General features: G+C 33.9%; 2 protein-coding genes and 1 pseudogene across 4 annotated transcripts; 1 reads left to right on the top strand and 2 right to left on the bottom strand.

Annotated features, from left to right (window-relative positions):
- Positions 1–11,664: 11,664 nt before the first annotated feature.
- On the top strand, positions 11,665–14,533 carry LOC120197930 (annotated as a pseudogene).
- A 249-nt stretch (positions 14,534–14,782) lies between these two features.
- LOC120197998 lies at positions 14,783–15,061 on the bottom strand (the record flags this gene model as incomplete). The annotated part of the gene is made up of 1 exon (XM_039199397.1): positions 14,783–15,061. A coding segment is annotated over one exon (264 nt), but the record flags the coding sequence as incomplete, so codon positions are not given.
- Positions 15,062–22,638: 7,577 nt separating this feature from the next.
- Positions 22,639–23,547, bottom strand: LOC120197923. Of its 3 annotated transcripts, none has more exons than XM_039199323.1 (3): positions 23,372–23,547; positions 23,092–23,287; positions 22,639–23,015 (listed from the first exon to the last, which is right to left on the bottom strand). In XM_039199323.1, exons 2-3 carry the CDS (start codon positions 23,234–23,236, stop codon positions 22,648–22,650), a joined length of 513 nt encoding a protein of 170 aa, XP_039055254.1. In that variant the 5' UTR covers positions 23,237–23,287; positions 23,372–23,547; the 3' UTR covers positions 22,639–22,647. The 3 variants fall into 3 exon arrangements, with proteins under 3 accessions (XP_039055254.1, XP_039055252.1, XP_039055253.1); XM_039199321.1 differs by having other exon boundaries at positions 23,461–23,522; XM_039199322.1 differs by having other exon boundaries at positions 22,639–23,000; positions 23,461–23,522.
- Between the last annotated feature and the right edge of the window lie 2,018 nt (positions 23,548–25,565).

Here is a 25,565-nt window from a genome sequence, read left to right as displayed (position 1 = left end):
TAGGAGCTTGTTTTAAACCATAAAGCGCTTTGTCAATTTAAGAACATGATCTGGAAATTTTGAATATTCAAAACCTGGAGGTTATTCCCATACACTTCTTTTATAAACCATTTAAAAATGCACTTTAACATCCATTGATAATTTAAATTCATGAAACATGCAAATGCTAATACATTCTAATTGCTTCCATCCTAGCTACGGGAGCGTATGTTTCATCATAGTCTATGCCCTCTTCTTGAATGTACCCTTGAGCAATAAGTCTAGCCTTGTTTCTCACTATATTTCCACTTTCATCAAGCTTATTCCTAAATACCCATATAGTACCTAATTACTAGGCCTTTCACTAATGTCCATACTTTACTTCTCTCAAATTGATTTACTCTTCTTGCATAACCATAATCCAATGTTCATCATTTATTCTTTAATATTCTTAGGTTCTATGTATAGATAAATGCAACATAATTACAAAAATTTCTAAGAGAAGATCGAGTTGTTACCCCTTTAGATGGATCAATTATTATTTCACCATCCTTGACATAGTTGTACTCTCTTGGGTAAGACTTCCCTTTCTTCAATGGTTGGATTTTCGAGAGGATCATGAGTTTCCTCATCTTTCGTTTCTTCCTTTGATGATGGTTCTCCAACGTTATGTCTAATGTCATTTGTGTTTATAATACCTACATCATCATTCAAACAAGAATCCTTTATCGGAAGGGGATTATCATCGAAAACAACATGTATAGACTCTTCTACAATTAAAGTTCTTTTATTAAATACTCGATAAGCTTTAAAATTTAGGAAACCCAGAAATTCCTTCATCACTTTTAGCATCAATTGCCAAGATATTTACCGTTGTTTAAAACAAAACATTTACATCCAAACGGATGAAAATAGCTAATGTTAGGCTTTTATTTTAAAAAGTTCATATGGAGTTTTCTTCAAAAGGCCTAATCATTACTCGATAATAACATAACAAGCGGTATTTTGGTTTCCGCCCAAAAATATTTTGGCAAATTGTTTTCACAAAACATGGTTCTAGCCATTTCTTCTAAAGTTCAATTTTTCCTCTCAACAACTCCATTTTGTTGAGGGGTTCTAGGTGTAGAAAAATTATGGCTAATACAATTAGAATTACAAAATCAGTAAATCCAAGATTTTCAAATTCAGTTCCATGATCACTCCTAACACTAGTTTAGAGTAACCTTTTTGTTTTGGATTACTTTTGAAAACGTGATGACTTTTTCTAATGCTTCATCTTTAGTACTTAAAAATAGAACCCAAGTATATCTAGAATAATCATCTACCAATACAAATGCATATTATTTTCCACCCAAGCTAGTAGTTCTAGATGGCCCAAAAAGATCTAAATGGATCAATTGTAATACTCTACTAGTGGATACGTCATTAATGGATTTAAAAGAAATTCACTTTTGTTTTCCTTTAGCACAAGCATCACAGATTTTATCATTATCAAATTTAAGCTTAGGCAACCCTCGAACTAAATCTCCTGGAATTAGTTTGCAAAACACTTATACTAGCAGTCCTAGTCTCCTATGCCATAACCAACTATCATGCTCATCCTTAGCAACTAGGCATAAATTAGTCATATCTATGGAATCTAAATGCACCATGTAAATGTTTCCTATTCTATGACCAACAAGCATAATTTGATTATATGCAATGTCAATAACTTTACAACCATTAGTTTCAAATATGACATTGAATCCCTTATCACATAATTGACTAATACTCAAGAGATTATGCTTTAATCCATTAACATAAAACATTTGTAATTTGTATGGAAGAGGTATTACTATTGTACATATACCTTCAATGTGACCTTTTGAATTATCACCAAAAGTCACTTCTCCTCCATTTTTGGCGTTAAACTCTATGAATCGGCTTTTGTCTCCGGTCATGTGTCTGAGCATCCACTATCAAGGTACCATGAGTTTGAATTTGTTTCCCGTGCCTTGTAGTAATGCTCATTTTCCTACAAACAGAGATTAATTTTTTATTTTTGGTACCCAATTCTTTTGGGTCCATATTCATTAGTTTCAAAATCCTAGTCCCTTAGGTATCCATTTGTAGGATATCCTTATCTTTAGTATAATGAGTTCTTTAGGAACCATATACTTCTAACAATTTTTCCATTAGAGGTTCTTCGGGACCTATATGATTGTAGTTTTTAAAACTTTTTCTAACAAAGTTGGATTTTGAATTTTCTCCATTTTCAAAACGTTTTGTTCCAACTTATCAAAAGAAGCTTTAAGATCATCAATTTTCTTTTGATGATCATCATTGACCTTTGAAAGTAAATTTTGCAAATCCGAATTTTTCTTTTCAAACTCTCTAGTTTGATTTGCAAATCACTGATCTTACTTTCAAGATCATTGTTCTTGTATATGAGATTGTTTTCATTTTTCAATTTCGAAATATTTTTATATTTTAAAAACAATTTCTCATAATCCAAGCCAACCCGGTATTTCCTCTAATAACTCATCAAAGATAATCATCTAAATTAAATGAGTTAGAGGTTACCTTATATCTTCCCCGAATGCCATCAAGCACAAGTTTACTTCTTGTTCCTCTTCATCGGAACCTTCTTCATCGCTCTATGTAGCCACGTGAGCCTTGTGCTTAATCTTTGATTGACCTTCTTCTTCAATTATGGGCAATCATATTTGACATGCCCCGGTTTTGCATTCATAGCAAATGATCGGTCCTTCTCTTTGGTTCATTTTTGAAGCCTTCATTTCGTTTGAACTTTCTTCCTCGGATAGGCCTCATCATTTTTCTGAACTGTTTGTCAAACAATGCCATTTCCTCGTCATCGTCATCTTCATCCGAATCACTCTCATCTTTGGTTGATTTGAGAGCAACTCCCACGTTATTCTTCTTCTCCGTCTCCTTCTTTAGCTTGTCTCTTTTCTCAAGGTCTTCCTCTTCTTTAAGCATTTCATGCGTGAGGAGAGCCAATAAGTTTCATCGAGGTCAAGGATTTTAGTTCTTAGCCTCGATAAACGTCGTATTCTTGATTGCCAAGCTTTTGGAAGAGAGTAAACTAACTTCCTTACAAGCTTGTCATTTGGAATGATTTCTCATATGATTTGAGACTATGACAATCGTGGAGAATCTATCCGTCATAGCTTTGACATCTCATCATGAAATTTTCATAGCTATGAGTAGACTAATTTAGATTCTTTTACCTCGTTTGTGTCTTCATGAGTGACTTGTAGTTTGTCCCATATCTCCTTGGTGGTTGTGCAAGATGAAACTCTCACGTATTCATCCGGTCCAAGATCAAAAAAGATGATATGGATAGCTTTGGAGTTGAGCTGGAACATTCTTGTCTCTCTTTCACTCCACAATCTTGGGTGAGTGGAGGGTTTGATATATCCATCTTCTATAATATTCCATGCTCCCATGTCACTTTCTTGAATGAAATACATCATCCTATTCTTCAAATAAGCATAATTAGCTCTATTGAAGAAAGGAGGCTTGTTGACGGGCAATGAATCAAGACCGAAGTCAGAGTTTGAAGTATAGGCCATTGATGACTTGATTATCGATGTAACTCTTCCCGAATCGACTCAAGAGGTGATTAAACCTTCAAATGAATGAGGCTCTGATACCAATTTGAGTTAATCGATAGACGAATATGGCCAAGAGGGGGGGTGAATTGGTAATTAAAAAATTTCGGTGGAAGCTTTAGCAGAAAATTGAAAGTAATTGCGCAGCGATTTAGAGTGGTTCGACTTTCTCAACCAAAGTCTACGTCCACTACCTTAGCTATCCACACTAAGTATTTTCCACAAATTCACTAATTTGTCTTTCTTTTGAGGAGAAAGAGTAACCTTACAAATCCCTCAAGAATTATACCCCAAATTCTTGAGAATACTCTCCCCCAAAGAGAACAATACAAATTTTGAAAACTTACAAGAAAATTCTCACAAGGCAAGATTTTGCACAATTCTAGAACAAAGAAGAACACTCAAGAATACAATTGAGCACAATAAGTGTTCTTGAAAGTAAAAGTGAATATTGAATGAAATAGGATTGAAAATGCTCAAACTTGAGGTTTGATGCTTTCTCTTTGATTCTCACTTGATTCTAGTTGATTATTGTTTCTTCTTCTTAATCAATGGCTTCTAAGCTTGCTTAAATACTCATTCAATTGATTCTGAACGTTGGGAGATTAGTAGAGTCAATAGAGCCGTTTAAGTGTGAAAACAATTAATAAACAGTTGGGAGCGTCTGGTGCATCGATGCATAAGGCTAGTGCATCGGTACATTATGTGTAAAATTAAAATATTTCAACCGTTAGACCCTTAGTGCATCGGTGCACTAAGAGTGCATCGATGCAAAATGAATTCGATGGTTCAAACAAGCCTGAGTGCATCGATGCATGGTCTGTGCATCGATGCATAAAACACATTCGATGTTTTTCAAAACATGAGTGCATTGATGCATAAAATGCATTCATATGGTGAGTGCATCGATGCATCAATGAGTGCATCGGTGCATAACTTCACAAATTTGATTTTTGGCTCGTTTTTTGTTCGAAATACTTTGTAAAAATTGTTTCAAAAATATTTAAGTATAAAACACAACTTTACACTTTAGTAAGGATTGAAATTGAACTTTGAAAGACTTGGAGTAATATTTTGATAATCGAATAATTATATCGAATATACTTTAGAAAATCATTTGTAAAATCTTAAAATTCTTTTAAACTTAGTTTGTTATATCGAAACATCAAAATGTTTTCAACAGATAATCTATGCATGAAATTGGAGGAACTTGAAAATGAAATCAAGGAGTTTGAGAAAATATTTTCGGTTAATTCTGATTCATGCTTTGCTCCATCAAATCTAAAATGCTACATTCTATTTTGCAGACTCTTCAAATCGATTTGAAAAACTTGCCAGAAAACTTGAACAACACATTTTTGGGAAAAAGAGATACTTTGCACGTAATTATTTTGGACAAGATGAAAAGGATTCGAAGAAAAGATTATGAGAAAGCCAAAATCTACAAAAAAATAAAATAAAATAAAAGAACTATACGATCGAATTTCTCATAAGTAAGTTCATAGTTGGAAAAACGTATGAAGTAAAGGAAGTATTTCTCTCGAAACCTATAGTCTGAAACAGGTCGTCGAGTTAACGACGTTAAACAAAAGCGCTTTATGGGAGACGACCCATTTCGTTTTATTTTTTATTTTATTTTTGTTTTATTTTTAGCGTACTTTATTTAATTTTAATTTATTTCATTTCATTTCATTTTATCATATGCTTAATTTTATTTTATTTATCTTTGAACATATTCAAATTTCAATCGAATATACAATATTTGAGCAATGTTTCACGTTTGGAGGCAACGCTATAATTCAACAATAAGCGTCGCAGGTTATTGTCGCTAGTTCACGTTCGCCTTGCACCGCTGTTAAACTAGGGGAGTAATTTTGTTCCATCTCTTGTGCTTTTCTATTCATATTGGGATAATATGGTCTAAATGAGGGAGTAAAATTGCTATCAAATTTTCACTCGCTTTTTGATTGATTGGAATTGAGTAGTTCTGATATTGATGTGTTGGAATCTTTTTCTTGAAACCACGTTATATTTTTGTTTCCTATGAATTGTGACCATGTTTGATCGAACTTAATTTGTAAGATGGTGATTGGTATAACTAGTGATTTTATGTTAAATATTGATATTTCATGCATTTGTTGATGGAGATGAACTTGACTCAGTAAATATAAGCCTTTTCTTGTGAGATTCGAGCCTAATGAGCATGCATTTTCTTTCTTGCCCATTATTTGATTTGAGTGAACTATACTAGTTATGATATTCTATAACTTGTAATCACAATACATATCGAGACTATGTTGGGCATAATTTTAATGTGATAGAGACACATAAGATTATACCTAATTTTTCAAAAAAAAAACTACCCATTTATATATCCACGAGTGAACCACTTTTGAGTCTTTATAATTTTCTTTGTTTTACACCACACAATTAAACCAAAGCCTATATTTTCATCCCTCTTTTTTACCCTTATCAAGACAAGTAGATTAGTTGTTTACATTGATGTATGTTCTTTATTTTATTATTTTTTTCATTTTTATTTGAAAAAAATGGTTGAACAGAGAACAACAAGAGGAAAAAACAAAATAATAAAACAACAAAAAAGGTGCAAAAGAACGCAAAAAATGTTTATGTTTTTATATGTTTATATGTTTGCTTTTATTTTATTTTATGAAGATTATGAATAATTTGTAAATTTCTTGTCTTGGTACTTAAACCGATCACATGGCCTTTTTCCTACCCTAACCTAAGCCTCATTACACCCTGATTTAAAGACCCATTGATTATTGCATATATTCACTTTTTCAGTGGAGACTTGATTAGATTCCAAGCCTATGATAATATCTTGATTAGTTTCGGTTTGAGCGATTTTAATTTACCCTAAACACTTGAGCGGATGTGAATCTCTGTGAGATATTGAGTTATGTTTATTGGTGTTGGAAAATAATTGGGATATTTGCTTGCTTAAAATTCTCCTTAGTTGTGTCTTTTCTTGATTGTACCTTGATTTCGACAATTGTCATGCTCTTAGTTCGATTGGAAGTTTGAGGAATAATGGAAATTGAGATGATAACTTGTGATTTTGATGTGTTAAATGAGGAATGCTTGAGAACAAGCATTGAATAAACGAAGGGGAATTTGATAGTGTTTTATTTAGTTATTATTTGACTTTAAATTTCTCCTTAATTGTTAGTTTTTGTGGCTGATTGTTCATTTTATGTGCAGGACAATAGATTCTGGAAATTACACTAAAAGAACAAAATTATAATTTTTTTTTTGGAATCAAGGTTGGATTAATGGGCATGACTTCAGACATGATGCATCTGACTTGGCGATGAGTTAGCACATTCTAGAATGTCAGTTAGTGCTTCTAGAAGGATGAATGGATCAGCCACACATTTATGCAATTCGAATTTAAGTTAAACTCATGTTTTTAGGATATTTGTTTAAATGTATATTTATCTTATCTTTGATTTTAGTATTTTAGTTTAAATAAATTAAGTATTTCATTAGGAATTATCTCTTTGTTTTAGGATTTTAAAGGCTATAAATACCCTTTCAGGTTAAGTCTAAAAATACATTCAGAAATCATTCTTCTTCTTTCTCTAATTTTTAATAAACAAATTTCTTTTCATTTCCAAAGTTTTTCTTTGTTTTATTTTTATTTGTATTTTCAAAGAAGTATGATTTCCATACTTAACTAATTTCTCTATAGCCAATGGATGAAACGATGACTCAATCCTATTGTGAGGATTGAAAATCAATAAAATAACTTCGAGTTATTTTCTCAATATTTTGGATGAATAATATTGGGAATCAACTTATCTTTTTAAAATCAAAACGCTTTTTAATCAAAAAGTCGACGTTGGTTCGGAAGTTGTTTTGATTTATAGTTGGAAGGAAGAATCAACTAATAGGAAGTTCGACTTCCTGTGAACACACTTAGTGGTTGTTCGCTAAAGGAAATTGAGATCAGACTCAATTCTCATTGAGACAACATAGTCCAAGTTGGGTTTTTTCATATCTATAAAACAATTTTGCGCAAACGACGATAGTCGTAGTTATCTCCGTAAATGAATGATATCCAAAAATAGATTTTGAGTTATCGATTTACAAGAGAGAAAAACAAGTTACAGGGGTTGGACCATGTAGACTGTAACCGAAAAAAAATTGAAGCGAAAATTTATTCCGAGGATCAATTGGAATTTGAGACAAAAGCTGAAGCCCAAGACTAATTTTACATTTATTTTAGACACTTTAAATTTATCTATTTAATTATTTTATCCTTATCTTTTATTTTTATCCTTATCTTTTATTTAAATATTTATTTATTTTCTTTATCTTTTATTTTATTTTAATCTTTTATTTCAAAAATAATTTTTAAACCTCCTATTTAATCTTATCCAAAACTCTATCTTATCTTATGTAAATTAAAAAGTTCACTTCATCAAAAACATAATCCCGGTAGATTAACCCTACTTTACTGACTGCTCTACTCTCTCTTTATTTATTTATTATTAAAAAACTGAAATTATTTTGAAATTAAAACGATATATATTAATATACTGTCAGATGATTATAATCATAATTAAATCATGCTCGTGAAAAAGGAGCATGTGTCTCATATCAACATAGCATAATCTCTAGTTATGCTTTATAAGGGCCAATGACATTATAGTGGGAACTAAACTAAGATGATAGATCAAACTTATATCTTCTTCCAAGAGTCGTGTACAATGTAAATTGCTTTTTGAGGTAAATTTCTTGTCATGTTTTATTTTCAAACATTGATCATCGTTAATGTTTAATAAAATATTTTAATTCAGAAACATTCGTCTCCCAATAATTATGTGCTTGACGAGTATGGGTATATTATTAAATGCAACTGTCTTGTATATTCTTTAGAAGAATTCAATTCCACACCGAATTGAAAGAGAACATTTGTTATTTCTTGTTTGGAGATAACAAGTGCTACAGTCCAACAAATCCAATCCTATAGAAAGTTATCCAACCTTTGTCAAATAAAAGATAAGGCAAAATGCGTGATTAGTCTATGGGGAAAATTCAAAAGGAAAAGAAAAGGAAATAATATCGACAGCGACAGCCACGTTTCCTTTTAACTTATTTTTATCACAGATCAATTGACCTCAATAATAATAAAAATCATTATTATTTTTTGAAGTACTGGATTTGATCGCCATGTATACTTAAACCATTGATTTTGTTCACGTTTGCATAATTGCTTGCTTAGGTGGTTGTTTCTGTTAAAATTGAATTGCAAATTTATTTCAGAAAATGTTTGGGACTAAATGAGTAAAACTTAAATTTTTGGGATTCAAGTGAAGAAAATTAAAATAAAAAAGAAAGTTTTAGTACTACACCTGTATTTAGTCATCTCTTCTAGAAATCACCACTATAATAATTTGATCTTTAACTGGGATTTTAACTTTCTTTTTTTTAGATTCATGTCTAAATATGTAAGATAAAGTAAGTTGCTAAAATATCAATCACAAAAAATTGTTCTCTATCATGAATACAGAATAAATCCTCTTGTACTCATATTTTGTTCACACCAATTATATTGGTTGACTTGCTCTATAGTGATGTGAAAAAAATATTGACTAAAATAGGGTTTTATTGAAATTATTTTCTGGTTTAGTGTAAATATTATAGTACTTGTCGAAAGTCGCCGGAAACACAGTGCGTCTTTGGAAAGTCACCAAGAAAATAGTGTGTCTTCAGCTTTGTTCAACGGCATAAAAACGAGGAAGATGCATTGTGTTCCCCTGGCGTCTTCCCCAGAAGACACACTGTGTTCCCTGCGTCTTCCCGGAAGACGCACTTTGTTCCCTGCAACTCTCCTATTACTGTAGCATTCACAACATCTCGAGAAATAATTTTAGCGATACCTTAATTCAACCAAAAAAAATTCAATAACCCTACAACAACAAATTAACCCAATTATATTAGTATAATCCAATCGTTAAATTTCATATTCTGTTACCAACAAAAAAAATTATATTCGATCTTAACAAATTTAAAACGTTATTTTCAAATAAAATGAAAATATTAAACTATTTATTCAATGTCGGGAAGATTTTAAACATTAATTTTAGGAGAAGTACATGAATGATATCTTAATTATATAGTGCTGATTTATTGAGTCTTCCGATTATTAAAAGTTACAAAATATTCCTCCAACTATAGGGTGTTACTCTGTTGAGTCCATTGACTATTCAAAGTTGAAAAATAGTCACTTGACAATTCATATTTTCCAAATTCATCATTTTTTGTTAAAATTTGACATCCGTCTGAGTTGGACGTTAACTTGTTGTTGATTGAGATATTATAAAATCTGATCCTAGAATCATTGAATTGTTTTATGGATCAACTCTCCGTATACATTATACCATTGAGCCATTGCTTGAAACATTATGTCTTCGAGCCAAACAACGATGCTAGTAGGCATCATTAAAATACGATTTTATCATATCAATATGTTAACGTTCAGCTCAGACGATCATATTTTTTTTTACGGAAAAGGATAAGTTTGAACATATGAATATTTATTGAATTTTGATTAACACAAATGCCTTATTTTTTTCATTTACCAAGAGCCACATATATATGGCTTTTACAAAAACTGCTAGAACATTCCATACGATTATACCAGACTTGCCTTGCTGGCATACTATCCCTAACAACCAAATAACAACTTATTTGTATTCACATAATATTAATTCTCCCTATTGTCAATGGACTCTAGAACTTCACAATAGACATTGAGATTGTAGCGAAATAGAGAAAAATAAGCTCGAGACAAAGGTTTAGTGAATCCATCAGCTCTTTGATATCGAGCAGGAATATAATTGACACGAACACTATCAACAACAACCTTCTCCCGAATGAAATGAAGGTCTAATTCAATATGTTTCGCCCGAGAATGCAGAACAAGATTGGCAGTCATTGCTATCGCACTCGTATACCCCAAATGACGGGAGTGCCTGAGGACAAAATCCCCATATATGTCAACAAGGCTTGAACCCAAGCAACATCGGCCACAACATCAGCCAACATACGCTATTCAACCTCAGTAGTCAACCGAGAGACCGACCGTTGATGCTTGGAACCCCAAGACATAAGATTACCTCCAATAAAGACACAAAGCTTCTAAGTGTAAGCCCAATCCAACCTTGCGAAATATTAAACCATAGCCTTGCGAAATACTAAACCATAGCCTTGCGAAATACTAAACCATAATCAAGTGTCCCACACAAGTAACGCAAGATGCGTTTCACGACCACCCAGTGCTGAGTGCAAGGCGCATGCATATATTGAGTGACACAGTTGACACTATATGCAATTTTGGGTCGCGTGTGATTTAAATATTGAAGAGCTCCAACAATGCTCCTATATAATTGAATATCTTGTAATGGGCTCCCTCCATCTTTGCTAAGTTTCGGAGAAACGACCATCGGTGTTGGAACTGGATGAGCATCACATATGCCAGTTCGTTCTAATAACTCAAGAATAAACTTCTTTCGTCGTAAAATGAGAGAATGAGTAGTTCGCTGAACTTCAAGCCCTAGAAAATAGTGTAAGTCCTCCAAATCTTTTAGAGAGAATTCTTGACTCAATTGCGATACAACGCTTTCAATTTCAGTCTCATCTATAATTAGATGACTATTTTATAATTTTTAATAGCCAGAGATTAAAAAAAGTCCTATAATTAGATGATCATTTTGTAACATTTAATAATCAAGTAACTCAACAAAACAACACTCTATATTCTGGAGACTCTATGTATATTTTACCTTAAATTTTTATATAAAAAGATAATTTTCAGATCGATATCATATAAATATTATGTTAAGTTGAACTTTATTACAAATGATCAATTCAATTATATTGATAAATATGGTTAAAACAGGAGAAGAAATATCTTGGACCACTAAAATATGAAGAAGCCAGGTGGGCATTCTCGTACATTCATTATTATTTCTTGTGGGGTCAAGAGTGAACAATATTTTTACTATAAATAAGAGCCATTTGAAGCTTCTTGTTCGCTACACTTGTAATCAAAAAGAAAATTTTCTATCAATATTTAGAGAGAAAAAGCCTCATACACAATGAGCACTGCTGGTCAGGTTATTCGTTGCAAAGGTGATGATCGGCTTCATCATGCCTTGACCCTACACAATTACAACTGATTCCTTGTTTGCTTTATAATGAATTGAGTTTTAATTAAGCTAATATTGTTATTATTTATATTCGTATTGTGATTTATGTTGATTTACTTTCTCTTTTAATATATAATCTTTAAAATTCAATTAAAGTACATTTTTTAAGAATGCAATGTCTTATCATTACATTTAACATTTATCGGGTGATTATAAGTAATATATGTTCATAATCTTTCTTAGTCATTGACAATTTATATACCGTATAGATATAGTTGCTCAAACGATGTTTTTAGGAAGAATAATACTCTCCTTAACCACTAAAGTGGCTTGATGCGTTGATATTAAAATGAATTTTAAAATTTAAGATAGAAAAATGAAATGTGGAAATATTGCATGCAGCTGCGGTGGCATGGGAGGCTGGGAAGCCACTGTCGATAGAGGAAGTGGAAGTGGCACCCCAAAAGGATGAAGTCCGTATTAAGATTCTCTTCACTGCTTATGTCACACTGATATACTACTGGGAGTGTAAGGTCTGTCTTATTTCTTCCATTTCTGCTTATTATTCATTTTGATTCTACATATAATGAATATTATTGCAGTTTGCAGTAAATATTGTCAACAGAAGAAAAACAATCAAACTCCAAAGTAACAATAATTCTAGTATATTGCTATCATTACTTGATCATTTAATGAATTAGTTCTATGATTACTGGGGAACACATATCTCTTTATTAATTTACAACAGATTTAAACAATATAATATGATTGTATGAAAATATAATTATTATCTTAGTATTACTCTTTCGTATAATTAACAACATATTTGTTTGTACTTCATAGTGGAACTGGATATATCTATCTATATAAACTGTAAATAAATTAATATATATTCTGATACTAGCTTGTAATCATTTTCGATTATTAAAAGAAAAAATTAACATATTGTTGTTTATTTTGTAGGGTTACACTCCTCTGTTTCCTCGCATACTTGGTCATGAGGCCTCAGGGTATGAAAGCTTACCCTTCTTTATATTTTCTTTCCTTCTTCTCATTTTATAAAATATAATCTATCAATTATATATTTATAAATCATGTATTAAATTAAAGGTTTAGATTCTATATACCGATCATACATGAAATAAATCTGATTCGTGTGAACTTGACTGTGCTTACTGCTTAGGATCGTGGAGAGTGTAGGTGAGGGTGTGACCGACGTGAAACCAGGAGATCATGTGCTCCCTATCTTCACCGGAGAGTGCAAGGAGTGTCGCCACTGCCTGTCCGAAGAAAGTAAAACATGTGCGAGCTCCTTCGGATCAACTGCGACCGAGGTGTTATGCTTGCAGACGGCAAGACCCGATTTTCCATCAACGGCAAGCCAATCTACCACTTCGTTGGAACCTCCACTTTCAGCCAATACACTGTGGTCCATGTTGGCCAGGTTTGCAAGATCAATCCCACCGCCCCGCTCGATAAAGTCTGCCCTATTAGCTGCGGAATATGTACAGGTTTTGGGGCCACCGTGAATGTTGCTAAACCCAAAAAGGGTCAAACTGTTGCAGTTTTCGGACTGGGTGCTGTTGGCCTTGCTGTGAGTTATTCTTATTTTCTATGGTTTTCTTTAGGCTATTTGGTATATGTGGATTGACTTTGATTCTTTTATATACACTATGAATTAGGCTGCTGAAGGTGCAAGGATTTGTGGGGCATCTCGGATCATCGCTGTTGATCTGAATCCGAGAAGATTCGAAGAAGGTAGCATAGCATCATCCGTTTAAATGGGGTTCCCTGGTTATTGAGTAAAATTACTACTAATATATTGCTCATATTTCGTCTTATTCCTGATTCCAGCCAAGAAGTTTGGGATTACAGAATTTGTGAATCCAAAAGACTACGACAAGCCTGTTCAAGAGGTTGTTTTGTTTTCAACGTGCAATTTGGAATATAGAGACAATTTTGTGCTACAGAGAATAACATAGTTTACTGCCAATCATTAGGTGATTGTTGAGATGACCGGCGGAGGCGTGGATCGCAGTGTCGAGTGTACTGGGAGCGTCGATGCCATGATTTCGGCTTTCGAATGCGTCCATGTAATTATCTGTTCGCATTAATAGTCACTTTTAGCTCAAAATTGATACACACATACATACATACATACAAATGCTTCTTTGATTTCAGGGTTGGGGTGTCTGTGTACTTGTTGGTGTGCCGAAGAAAGATGACGCATTCAAGACCCATCCAATGAATCTACTGAGTGAGAGGACCCTCAAGGGTGCTTTCTACGGAAACTACAAACCCCGCACTGATATCCCCATGGTTGTCGACAAAATTTGAACAAGGTGATGAGATTTTACTTGTACCTTATTTCAGGTAAATAAGTGCTTCTTTAGTTGCTTGATGATGATGTTGTTGCAGGAGCTGGGGCTGGATATGGACAAGTTCATCACTCACTGTGCCTTTCGCGGACATCAACAAGGCATTTGACTACATGCTGAAGGGCATAGGTCTGAGATGCATGATTCATTTGGATGCTTAAGAAACTAGGGCTGCTGCTGCTGCTGCTGCTTACGTGGATCAGAAATCTATCTTGTATTGTACCGTGTGATATTTTGTGTTTACTTTCCCAGTTATCAAGAGTGCTCTTGTCAATATAAAACTCTAACTACATAGAGTTTTATATTGTGCGAGATAAATAAGTTATGTTGTAATAACTTGGTTTGTCAATGAAATAAATTTCTACTTCTGAGGTTTTCCAAACTTCGATCATCAATAAACATATCTTTTGGGAATTAAGTGATTGGATAATAGAAAGAAGGTACAAGTAATTAAGAGTACTTTTTTTATAAATTAAATACCTATAAAAATAGTTTAAACATATATAAAAATATTAAAAAACAATTCAATAAATAACAAAGAAAGAGGAGAACATGAGCTTAATTGCACCACAGTATTGGTGTTTTTGTTAATTTAATAAATATGTAAAATAAAATGAATACAACATTGTTATAATAGACAGGAAGACTAGGCCTTGTGTTTCAGCTGGTGGTGATGATCAGAACCCGCTCCTCCTGCCTCAAGGTCCTTAGGATTTTCCCTCAATCTCGAACCTCGTTCGACTTTCTCGGTCTTTGCGATGTCTTCAGTAACATGAACATCATCCTCTACTCCTAGAATCACAGCGTGCGGCCCATGGGGACCAGGGACAATGGCCTCCTTCACTTTCAGATGTTCATCGACATGAACAAGCTCTGTTTCTTCAACTTTCTTCTCTCTTGAGGAAACAATAGAGCGTTAGTTGATGAGGCCATTGCAATGTCAGAAGATGATGCTATGGGAGTTGATATGAATTGGGTTTGGAAAATGGGAGGCTTTTTGTAGTGAGAGTTGTGTAACTTGTTTGGCAATTAGGATTGGTAACAAGTTTCAAATGACTTGCCTCTCATTCTAAGTTTGCAAACAATGGACCAATGGGTTTTATTTGCATTGAAAAACACTCTTAAACTTTCCTTGTTTTCTGCTGAAGCCATATGAAAATCCAAACTCTCAAGCAATATTCCCCATAGGCATAAATTGTACAACCCATATCAATTCAAACATGCACAGCACTCTTTCATATAGGTTGCTCAACATAGAAACAGATTCCCCATAATTTGCACGAGTTTTAAATTTAAAATTCAAAATAAACTTTAACTAAAATTTGGATAAAATATGGGAAGATTCAATCAAATGAAAAAAAAATTATGATGCAGGCGAGAGACAATAATATATGTACGCGGACATATTGAAGAGAAATGATAATACGAACACGATTTATATGCTTACAGTGTGTATATGCCTGAACCTTATTCCTTATTACTTGATACGAGTAAAAACAAAGATTAATCTCTACCAAGTTAGTTTCTCACTGATTTGAGATACAATTCATTTCTTTGCTCTGAGAACAACTTCAATCCTATAGTTTTCGTTGGATAAACACATTACTCACTTATTTTTATTGTGTTTCTATTTTAGTCACATAGCTTTTAAAATTTTCAATTTTATCATCTAGCTTTTAAAATTTATTTTTTAGTCACTCAACGGTTAAATGTCTAACACAAATTAATTTTTTTTGAACAAATTTATGCAAAAAAACCCATCGAACTTTTCTCTCAAACCTAGTTTTTTTAAAGTTCTTTTGATTTACCAGTGTCAAAATATTTTCTTTCAAATATGAATGATGGAGAAGTCAAGAAGAATTAGAGAAGAATTCTATCTTGGTTCGATGATAATTAGAAGATAGAGATATATCCAACCAAGATATATCGAGGCTTTGATTTAAGTTTTGTTGATTTCGAGAGAGATCAAGAACGAGGAGAAAAATATTATACATCGGTTCCATGACGATTAGATGGTGAAAAATGCAAATCAAACCAAGATAATTTCGAAGCTTGGCGATAATTGAAAGACGTGGAAAAAGATGTTGGCCATGGAAAGAAAAAATGGATGTCCCTTGTTCCCATATGTAATGGGGTAAGGGGAGGTAAGATAGTAAATTACATAATTAATGATTGAGTTCCAGTCGTTGATGATATAAAAGTATCATAATTGGTTCAACTAATTAGATATTAATTTTTATCTCAAATTTTAATTTTATAAATTAGGAACTAATGACCCCTGGATAATTTTAATATATAGTTGAATTGATCAACAAGAAGTTATTTGGATGCAATCATAAACATAAAGAACTTCAAAGTGTTGGGTTGGTTGACTATGTTATATCCTTGTCTTTCCCAATGTTTTAATTACTTGAAACTCAAGAATATCTTATAAAAAGATTTTTTTATTCTTATTCTTCTTATTATAACAATTATACTTATTTTATCTTTAATTCATTTGTCAACTTCATCATCAATTCTGCATTTTCCTTTTTAATTATCCAACTCTCCCTTGGGAATGGAAAGTTTGCTTGTGGGGTGAAGAAAAGAGAGTAAACAATAATACAATAATAGTCGCTGGGACATTTGTTCCTAATTTATTGAACAAAAGCACATATTTAAACATTTCGTTCAATTAGAATACTAGGCATATCCATTTCATTAAAAAAACATCATCCACTTATTATCAATTGATTTAATTAAATGATGCATTAAACTTTTAAATAACGATTGAAATCCTGATGTCCTGAATGAAGCAAACTCAATTAGAAAAATATTCTATAATAAATATTTATAATGTTTATATAAATTAATCGATTAATAAATCAAATATCGATTAATAAATCAAATATTAATATTTTACTTGTATATACGAGTGCTGTTTCTTTTACTTCCAAGATTAGTTAAAGCAAAACATGAAGAAACGTGTATACTAAATTACCCAAGTCATCTCTATGTTGGCGTTCTTATCAGCCGGTAATCAAATTATAACGCGAAAGTTATAAACTAAAGAATTCATCTTTTAGTTCAATTGAAAATAAAAACAAAACAGTACTTATAAAAAAATACAAACAAAACTTCATTCGGGGCTCAACTATAATATTAATAAACATTTTCGAGAGGATATAATATTAATATTGTTGGAAATAAAACACTCACACAAACAACTTTTATTGAAACTCAAACAAATATTACAAGAGTACTCTCACTAAAAAACAAGAACTACAACTCACTCTTATAAGACTTTGCTTCTTCACTCACTTAGAAGCTCTTAATTTTTCTTGATACTTAAAACTAAAATGGGAAGGGGTATTTATACTACTCAAGAACAATCCTACACCACACAAATAAACTAATTTAAACCATTACAAATTCAACAAATATCTAACTCTCACCTAACTAAATTGATGTAAGCAATGACATCATTAATTAAATGATGTAAGCAATGACATCTTTAATTAAATGATTAAGTAATGACATCAATTTAGTTTGGGTTTGGGTTTAGGCTCCCATAATGGATCAAGTTTATGATCCAACACCCTCCCTTAAACTTGATCTCGTGACCCCTAGTAGGTTCCTTAATCTTAAGAAGTCTTCGCTGGTCAGTGGCTTGGTAAAAATATCAGCAACTTGATCTTGTGACTTCACGTATTTAACTTCCACATCTTTTCTTGCAACACACTCCCTTATATAGTGGTAGCAAATATCAATGTGCTTGCTTCGATCATGGAATACTGGATTCTTCGCTAAGGCAATGGCTGACTTGTTGTCGACACAAACCTTGGTAGGCTCTTCTTGTATCAAACCAATCTCCTTCAATAGATTTCTAAGCCAAATTGCATGACAAACACATGAGGTAGCAGCAACATATTCCGCTTCACAAGTGGACAATGTGACAATTGGTTGTTTCTTTGACATCCATGTGAATGCAATATCTCCCATGAAAAATACGAATCCAGTAGTGCTCCTTCGATTATCTATGTCTCCACCCCAATCACTGTCGCTATATCCAACAAGCTTGTAATCATTAGAAACTGAATAGAACAATCCAAAGTCAATTGTACCTTTCAGATAGCGAAGAATTCTCTTTGAGGCTTTAAAATGGGTGGTTGTTGGGGATTCCATGTAGCGACTAACCAATCCAACTGCGTGAAGAATATCGGGTATCAAGTTAGATAGCGTAGACTTCCTACCAAACTTTTGAAGAATGTTGGATCTACACTTTCGCCTTCTTCATGTTTGGTCATCTTGATCCCGTATTCTGCTGGTGTGCTTATTGGCTTACAGTTCTCCATCTTGAACTTCTTCAGTATCTCCTTTACATAGCTTTCCTGTGAAATGAAAATTCCATCATTTTGTTTCTTAACTTCAATGCCAAGGTAGTACGCCATGAGCCCCATGTCTGTCATCTCGAATTCTTCATCATCACATCCTTGAATTCATTAAACATGCTTGGGTTGCTTCCAGTGAAGATCGTCCACGTAGAGGCACACGATCAAAATATCTTCATCTTTGATCTTGATATAGAGCATGCTCGTAGGGACATTTGTTAAAGCCATTCTCTTGGAAGTACTTGTCAATTCGGCTATTCCATGCCCTTGGTGCTTGTTTTAGCCCGTAAAGAGCCTTCTTCAACTTCAACACCTTGTCTTCATGCCCTTTGACTTCATAGCCTGATGGTTGCTGAATGTAAAGTTCCTCTTCAAGAACTCCATTTAGGAAGGCGGACTTTACATCCATCTGTTGTATCTTCCACTTGTTTTGAGCTGCCAAAGAAATGATTAGTCTGATAGTCTCCAATCGAGCAACAGGAGCAAATACCTCATCATAGTCAATTCCAGCCTTTTGACTATAGCCTTTAGCAACTAGCCTCGCCTTGTGCCTTTCAATCTCTCCTTTGGCATTTTGCTTTGTTTTGTACACCCATTTGACACCTATCGCCTTATGTCCCTTGGGAAGTGAGGTAAGTTCCCATGTGTCATTCTTCTCGATGGCCTTGATTTCTTCGTTCATCGCATCTCTCCATTTCTTTTCTTGTACCGCTTCTTGAAAGCTCACTGGTTCACAATCGGTAAACAAACAAAATAATGTAAGATTATCTTGTCGTTCAGTTACCTCATAGAGATCTCTAAGGCTTCTTGTGCGTTGCACAACTCTTTCACTTTGACTCCCACTTGACGATGATGAAGGTGATGAGTCTCCTTGAGTGGTTGATGTTGGTGAAGTGGGTGGAGTTGCAAGCTCTTGTTGAGATTCATCTAGTTGTTCCCTCATTGTCTGCTCATCTTCTTCAAACTGAGGAAATAAATTGAAGTCATCTGTATGAGAGTTAAAATCCCATTCTCCTTCTTCGTTGAAGACAACATCTCGACTAATCACAAACTTCTTATTGTCTGGATTGTACAACTTGTAGCCCTTCGAATTAGCATCATAGCCGATGAAGATAAAACTCTCGCTTTTATCATCAAGCTTCGTTCTTCTCTCGTCTGGTACGTGAACATGGGCTATACTTCCAAAGGTTCTCAAGTGAGAAATTCCAGGCTTTCTTCCACTCCATGCTTCTTGCGGTGTCTTTCCCCATACACTTCTTGTTGGAGATCGGTTTGTCAAGTAGATTGCACACGCTACTGCCTCCGCCCAAAATTCCTTGGGTAGTTTCTTGCTTTTAAGCATGCTTCGTGCCATGTCGAGGATTGTTCTGTTCTTTCTTTCTGCCATACCATTTTGCTGGGGGGATCTAGGAACTGTCATTGGTCGACGAATTCCATTTGCTTCACAGAACTCTTGAAACTCCCTGGAAGTAAATTCTCCACCTCGATCGGATCTCATGGCTTTGATCTTTCTACCGCTTTCTCTCTCCACTGCTGCTTTGAACTTCTTGAAGACTTCAAAAACTTCTGACTTCTGTTTCAAGAAATATACCCAGGTTTTTCTTGAAAAATCATCAATGAAGAGAAGAAAATAGTTATTGTTACCGAGAGAGCTTGTCTTGATCGGTCCACACACATCGGTATGGATGAGCTCAAGTGGCTTCTTAGCTCTTGTCTCTGACTCCTTTGGAAAGCTTTTCCTGAATTTTTTCCCGACTAGACACCCTTCACAGAGTTGGTCAGGATGGTTGATGTGAGGTAGTCCTTTCACCATCTCCTTCTTAGATAATAGCTCTAGACCTCCAAAATTAGATGCCCAAATCGAAGATGCCAAAGCCATGATTCATTTGTAGCAAGCTTTCAGGCACTTTGCAACATCATTTTGTATGTTGATCAAGAACATTCATTCTTTGACATCGGCACTTTAGCAATGAAGTTATTCTTATCATTTTATAGAAAGATTATAATTATTCATATGAATATCATAACCTTTCTCTACCAGTTGCCCTAAACTTAAAATGTTACTTTTCATATTGGGCACATAGTAGACATTTGAAATAAATTGATGTCTCCCATCTTTCAAACGGATAAGAATGTTACCTCTCCCTTTCACTGTTATTGTGGAATCATCTCCAAACGAAACATTTCCGCTTACTGAATCGTCTAGCTCCACAAACATGTCTTTCCTTCCACATGTGATTGCTTGCACCACTGTCAAGATACCAGGAATTTGCCATCAGTTTCCTTTCGTGCTAGAAGAAGAGTTTCTTTGCCATCTGTCTTTTCCTCCACGTAATTGGCCTTCTCCTCAATTTTTTGTTGGGAGCTCTACATTCTGAAGCATAATGCCCAAATTTTGACAATTATAACATCGAATTTGAGATTTGTCATACTTTGAGTTTGGATTAATTCTTCCACGGCCTCGTGTTGAGCTTTCTCCTTTCTCATAGTTGTTGTTGGAATTGTTATTGTTGTAATTCCAGCCTCGTCCACGACCTCGACTTCCACCTCCATGGCCTCTACCTCTACCTTGGCCACGTTGGTTTCTATCATTGCGTTGGCTCTCATGCATATCCTTGAGTTGTAGCTTGAGGAGTTGCTCAGTAAACTTATGCTTTTTTATGCTTCTTCGTATGCTTGCAATGATGGAGCTGCTCGATCTTCATTTCTTCCAAGTCTTTAGTTTCTTCAATCGTCACGACGATGTGTTCAAATTTGGGATCCAACGAACGAAGTATCTTCTCTATTATCCTCACATCTTCTAACTTTTCACCATTTCTTTTTAATTGATTAGAAACAACTACTACTCTTGAGAAATAATCTGAAATAGACTCAGATGCTTTCATGTGTAAGGATTCGAATTCACCTCTTAATGTTTGGAGATGAACCTTCTTCACTTGCTCGGATCCTTTGTAAGAGGTTTGCAGCTTCTCCCATGCTTCCTTGCTAGAGCTTGCACTTGAAATCTTTTCAAAACCATCATCATCTAACGCTTGGTAGATGAGGTAGAGAGCCTTCTTGTCTCTTTTTGAATCCTTCAAAGTTGTCTTTTGATCTGGTGTAAGAGTAACAAAAACATCATCATCCATAATCTCGTTATAGTCTTTCTCTATGATATCCCACACATCTTGTGATCCAAGAAGTGCCTTCATTTTGATATTCCAATTGTCGTAGTTGTTGTTGTTAAGTGTCGGAACTTGGAATGGTGCCATACCATTTGCCATATCTCTCAATATAATGAGATTTTGTAAAATCCGATTGCACGAATGAATCTGGAACGCCGAAAAAACCTTGGGAGGGACTTGGACAACTCGGTCAAGGGCTCCAACTCGGCTGACTCGGCTCAACTCGGTGAGTCAACTCGATTTTCTAGCAACAGTCTTCCGGCGGTGCGTGGCGGTGCGTCAGAACTCAGATTGAGAAAATTCTGGCGGTGTCAGATTCCTCTCGTCGAGACCTTCGATCTTTCCAACTCGCTCTGATGCCACTTTATTGGAAATAAAACACTCATACAAACAACTTTTATTAAAACTCAAACAAATATTACAAGAGTACTCTCACTCAAAAACAAGAACTACAACTCTTATAAGACTTTGCTTCTTCACTCACTTAGAAGCTCTTAATTTTTCTTGATACTTAAAACTAAAATGGGAAGGGGTATTTATACTACTCAAGAACAATCCTACACTACACAAATAAACTAATTTAAACCATTACAAATTCAACAAATATCTAACTCTCACCTAACTAAATTGATGCAAGCAATGACATCATTAATTAAATGATGTAAGCAATGACATCTTTAATTAAATGATGTAAGTAATGACATCAATTTAGTTGGGTTTGGATTTAGGCTCCCATAATGGATCAAGTTTATGATCCAACAAATATGTCATCGAAATCATTTACTGGTCTCATGATAAAATATTATTTTCTCTAAAAATTCGAATTTAAACAATTACGCAAAAAACAGATATACCCTATAATCATCGTATATTCACTTATCTCTCTAACTCTCTTATTTAGGGCTTCAAACAAAATTGGAATTTTTGGAGAGGGAAGCATGTAGCAGCACTAGTTTTTTCAGTTATGTGATGAAGATGATGATCACCCTCATCACCGAATCAATGTCTTGTGGAGAGGCTGAAACTTTTTTGCAGTTTTTGGAGAGCCATTTGGAGTGCATGTAAGCATGTTTTCTCCACGGAGGAACATGGAGACCATTCTCTTTGAGTGTTTTGGCAGCCGAGCAAAGTAAAGGGATGATCTGTTTAAGCTTCTCTTCGGAACCAACGAAGATCAATGGAGTATTGCTTATCATCTCTTTGTACCGTACGGTCGGCCTTGCTAATTCAAACTGAGGCCTGAAGTCAATATCCACTATGACCCTTTTGTGTCTACCATTTTCCACCACCATTACATCAATATACTCGTACGCACCTGGAAACCGGAACACTTTGAAACCCAAGAAACATTTCAGTATGTATTCATGTAAGGATTACTGAAAAAGAGAGAGAGAAAAAAAAGAGACCTTTGTAATGGGTTGAAGTGCAGAGCCATGAAGTTTTGCAAAGAGATGCTTCAAAGCCATCATTTCTCAATTTCGTCACTATCAACTTCTTCAAATTATTCGTCTGATTCTGATGCCCTGCACTTCTCATATCTTTCAAATACATTAATACCTTTTCTTGTATGTTAGCCTCTTCATTCGTGTGTTTAAGAATTTCCTGGGGAAAAAAAGTTGATCAGAATCAGAAAACAAATAAACAACAACTTATGTTTAAACTTTATACTGCTAAGGAATTACTAACCTGCAAACTGGGTTGATGATCGAGAGAACGGGGTTTTGAATTAGTGGGTGAAACAGAAGTGGGTGTTTCTGATTCAATGAAATCTTTACCATTTGAGCCAAGTCTTCCTCTCCTAAGCTACCCATTGGTCTCAAAATCGTCTACTCATCTTTCTGTTCACAAAGTCTAAGGCTCATTTGTTTTCTTGTGAATGTATATATCATGGGAAAGCTTCACTTAGAAGAAAAAAAGAACAAAATTTGTCATCTGTCATCGTTAACATAATATTTTTCCCATGGTATATATCTATTATCTATGTCATTATGTTTCTTCAGTTCCATCCCCTTCCCATCATTTATTCAATTCAAGTTTAGCACGAATTAATAATCTTAATGGTTAAAAAGATTATTGTTATTCTAAAGGTTTCGGATTCGATCACAACATATGAGATACTTAAGTATTCATATTAAAGTTGAGAATATTTCGAATAAATACGATCTTATCTCTCCAGATTAATAAAAAGAAATCAATTCAGATTATGATTCATGATGAAGCTTCAAACCATTACTAGTGTCAGAACCGTCTTTGGTTGGCCCGGAATTGGGTTTCGACTTAAAAAATGTGGATTGGAGTCGCCACCGATCATTATTTTAAAACAAATGGGTTGATCGGATACCTTATTTCTTACATGATATGCGTCTTACCAGAACGTGTCGGATTCGGGAGTCGGTTACAGTCAATGAAGGGTTAGCACCCTTGAAGCCCTTTCGGTACTATAATTTCCAGTTGTCTTAATTAAGAAAATTGTAAGTTTAAATTTAAAGGTAAAATAACGATCCGAAAACTTACCACTAATTGATTTAAAATGAGCCCTTTAAGAGTCAAAGATGTATTAGAAAAGGTGATGGAAATAAATTAAATTAAAAATAAAGAAAATGAAGAACAAAATAAAAATAAATGATACACGATAAATAACATAATCAACATGGAGCATAGAACATGAAGGAAGTAAAATAAAGACAAGTATGAAACATATGATAAAGTAGAAAAACAAATAAAGAAATAAGAAAGATAAGGTACCATAAAACGGAAAATAAATAAATATAAATGAGGAAAGCAAAATAAAAATATAAAATGATAGAATTAATAATATATATATATATATATATATATATATATTCAAATGTTGAAATAAAAAAAATGTAAAATAATAGTGTATACTAAATAAAGTCAAATAATAAAATTAATGAAAACATATAATAAATACTATATGTATGTATAATAGCTAAATACGAGAGAAATTTTTAATAATATAGACAAACGAAATAACGAAAATAAATAAATAATAATAAAAAGTAGAGGGAAAAAATAAAGAGAATAATGAAATATGAAATATCATATATGTAAACGTATAAATAAATATATATAATAATATAGTAAAATATATGTATATATATATAAGAAGTAATAATAATACGGAGGGTTAAATTGAAAGGAAATCAAACAGAAGGCCGAATTCGCAAGCAAATGGGGTTTAAATCGAGTTTTAGGGATCAAATTAGAAGTTTTTAAAACGGATGGGACCAAAATGGATTTCCCAATTTTGCGTGAAAACACGCGGATATGATGCAACGGGTCGGTCAGTTGGCTCCACGGGCGCGTATTTAAGCAAAAAAGTGTTTTAAAATTTTCATTTCTCTCCTTGAGACCGAGAGCTCCCCCCGTTTCAAACATTTCCTCTTAGTGTTCTTCAGAAACGAAGAACACCAACCCTTATTTCCAGAAAAAGGCCATCAGCCACCCCCCCGCCGCCCGCCGCCGCCGTTCATCGGTGGCAAAAACAAAAAGTTTCCTTTTTTCCGAAGATGTTCACCCCCTTGTTCCGAAAACAGAGTTTGTTTCTTAGAAAATCGGCCTCGGAGGTTAGATCTATGAAAAGATCTCGAATGTGCCTCGGTTCATCGGCCAGAAATCATTTTATTTGATGTTTTTCGAACCAAAACAAAGATAAGGAAGTACAAAGTTGACATGCAAGCCTGAAAATCGCACAAAGGTGAGTTCCTTACCTTTAACTTTTCTTGAATTTTGCAGAGGAAAGAAATTTCGAATGCTCTGAGTATTTGGATGTGATTTGCTAGTAACTTTGCTTGTATTCAGTATGAAAATACCCCCTTACAAATGGGTTCGATTACATTTATTTATAGCTTCGATTTGT

Source organism: Hibiscus syriacus, unplaced genomic scaffold, assembly GCF_006381635.1.
Source record: "Hibiscus syriacus cultivar Baekdansim isolate YM2019G1 unplaced genomic scaffold, ASM638163v2 tig00117056_pilon, whole genome shotgun sequence".
Lineage (NCBI taxonomy): Eukaryota > Viridiplantae > Streptophyta > Magnoliopsida > Malvales > Malvaceae > Hibiscus > Hibiscus syriacus.
Note: the sequence above shows the minus strand (reverse complement) of the source record. Positions and strands in the feature narration are given on the sequence as shown.

Coding starts and splice junctions, on each gene's coding strand:
- LOC120197923 (XM_039199321.1), bottom strand. CDS start 23,496: ATGGGTAGCTTAGGAGAGGAAGACTTGGCTCAAATG. Junction 23,288..23,460: donor AGGAAGACTTGGCTCAAATG/GTAAAGATTTCA, acceptor TTTTTTCCCCAG/GAAATTCTTAAACACACGAA. Junction 23,016..23,091: donor CACTTCAACCCATTACAAAG/GTCTCTTTTTTT, acceptor TGGGTTTCAAAG/TGTTCCGGTTTCCAGGTGCG.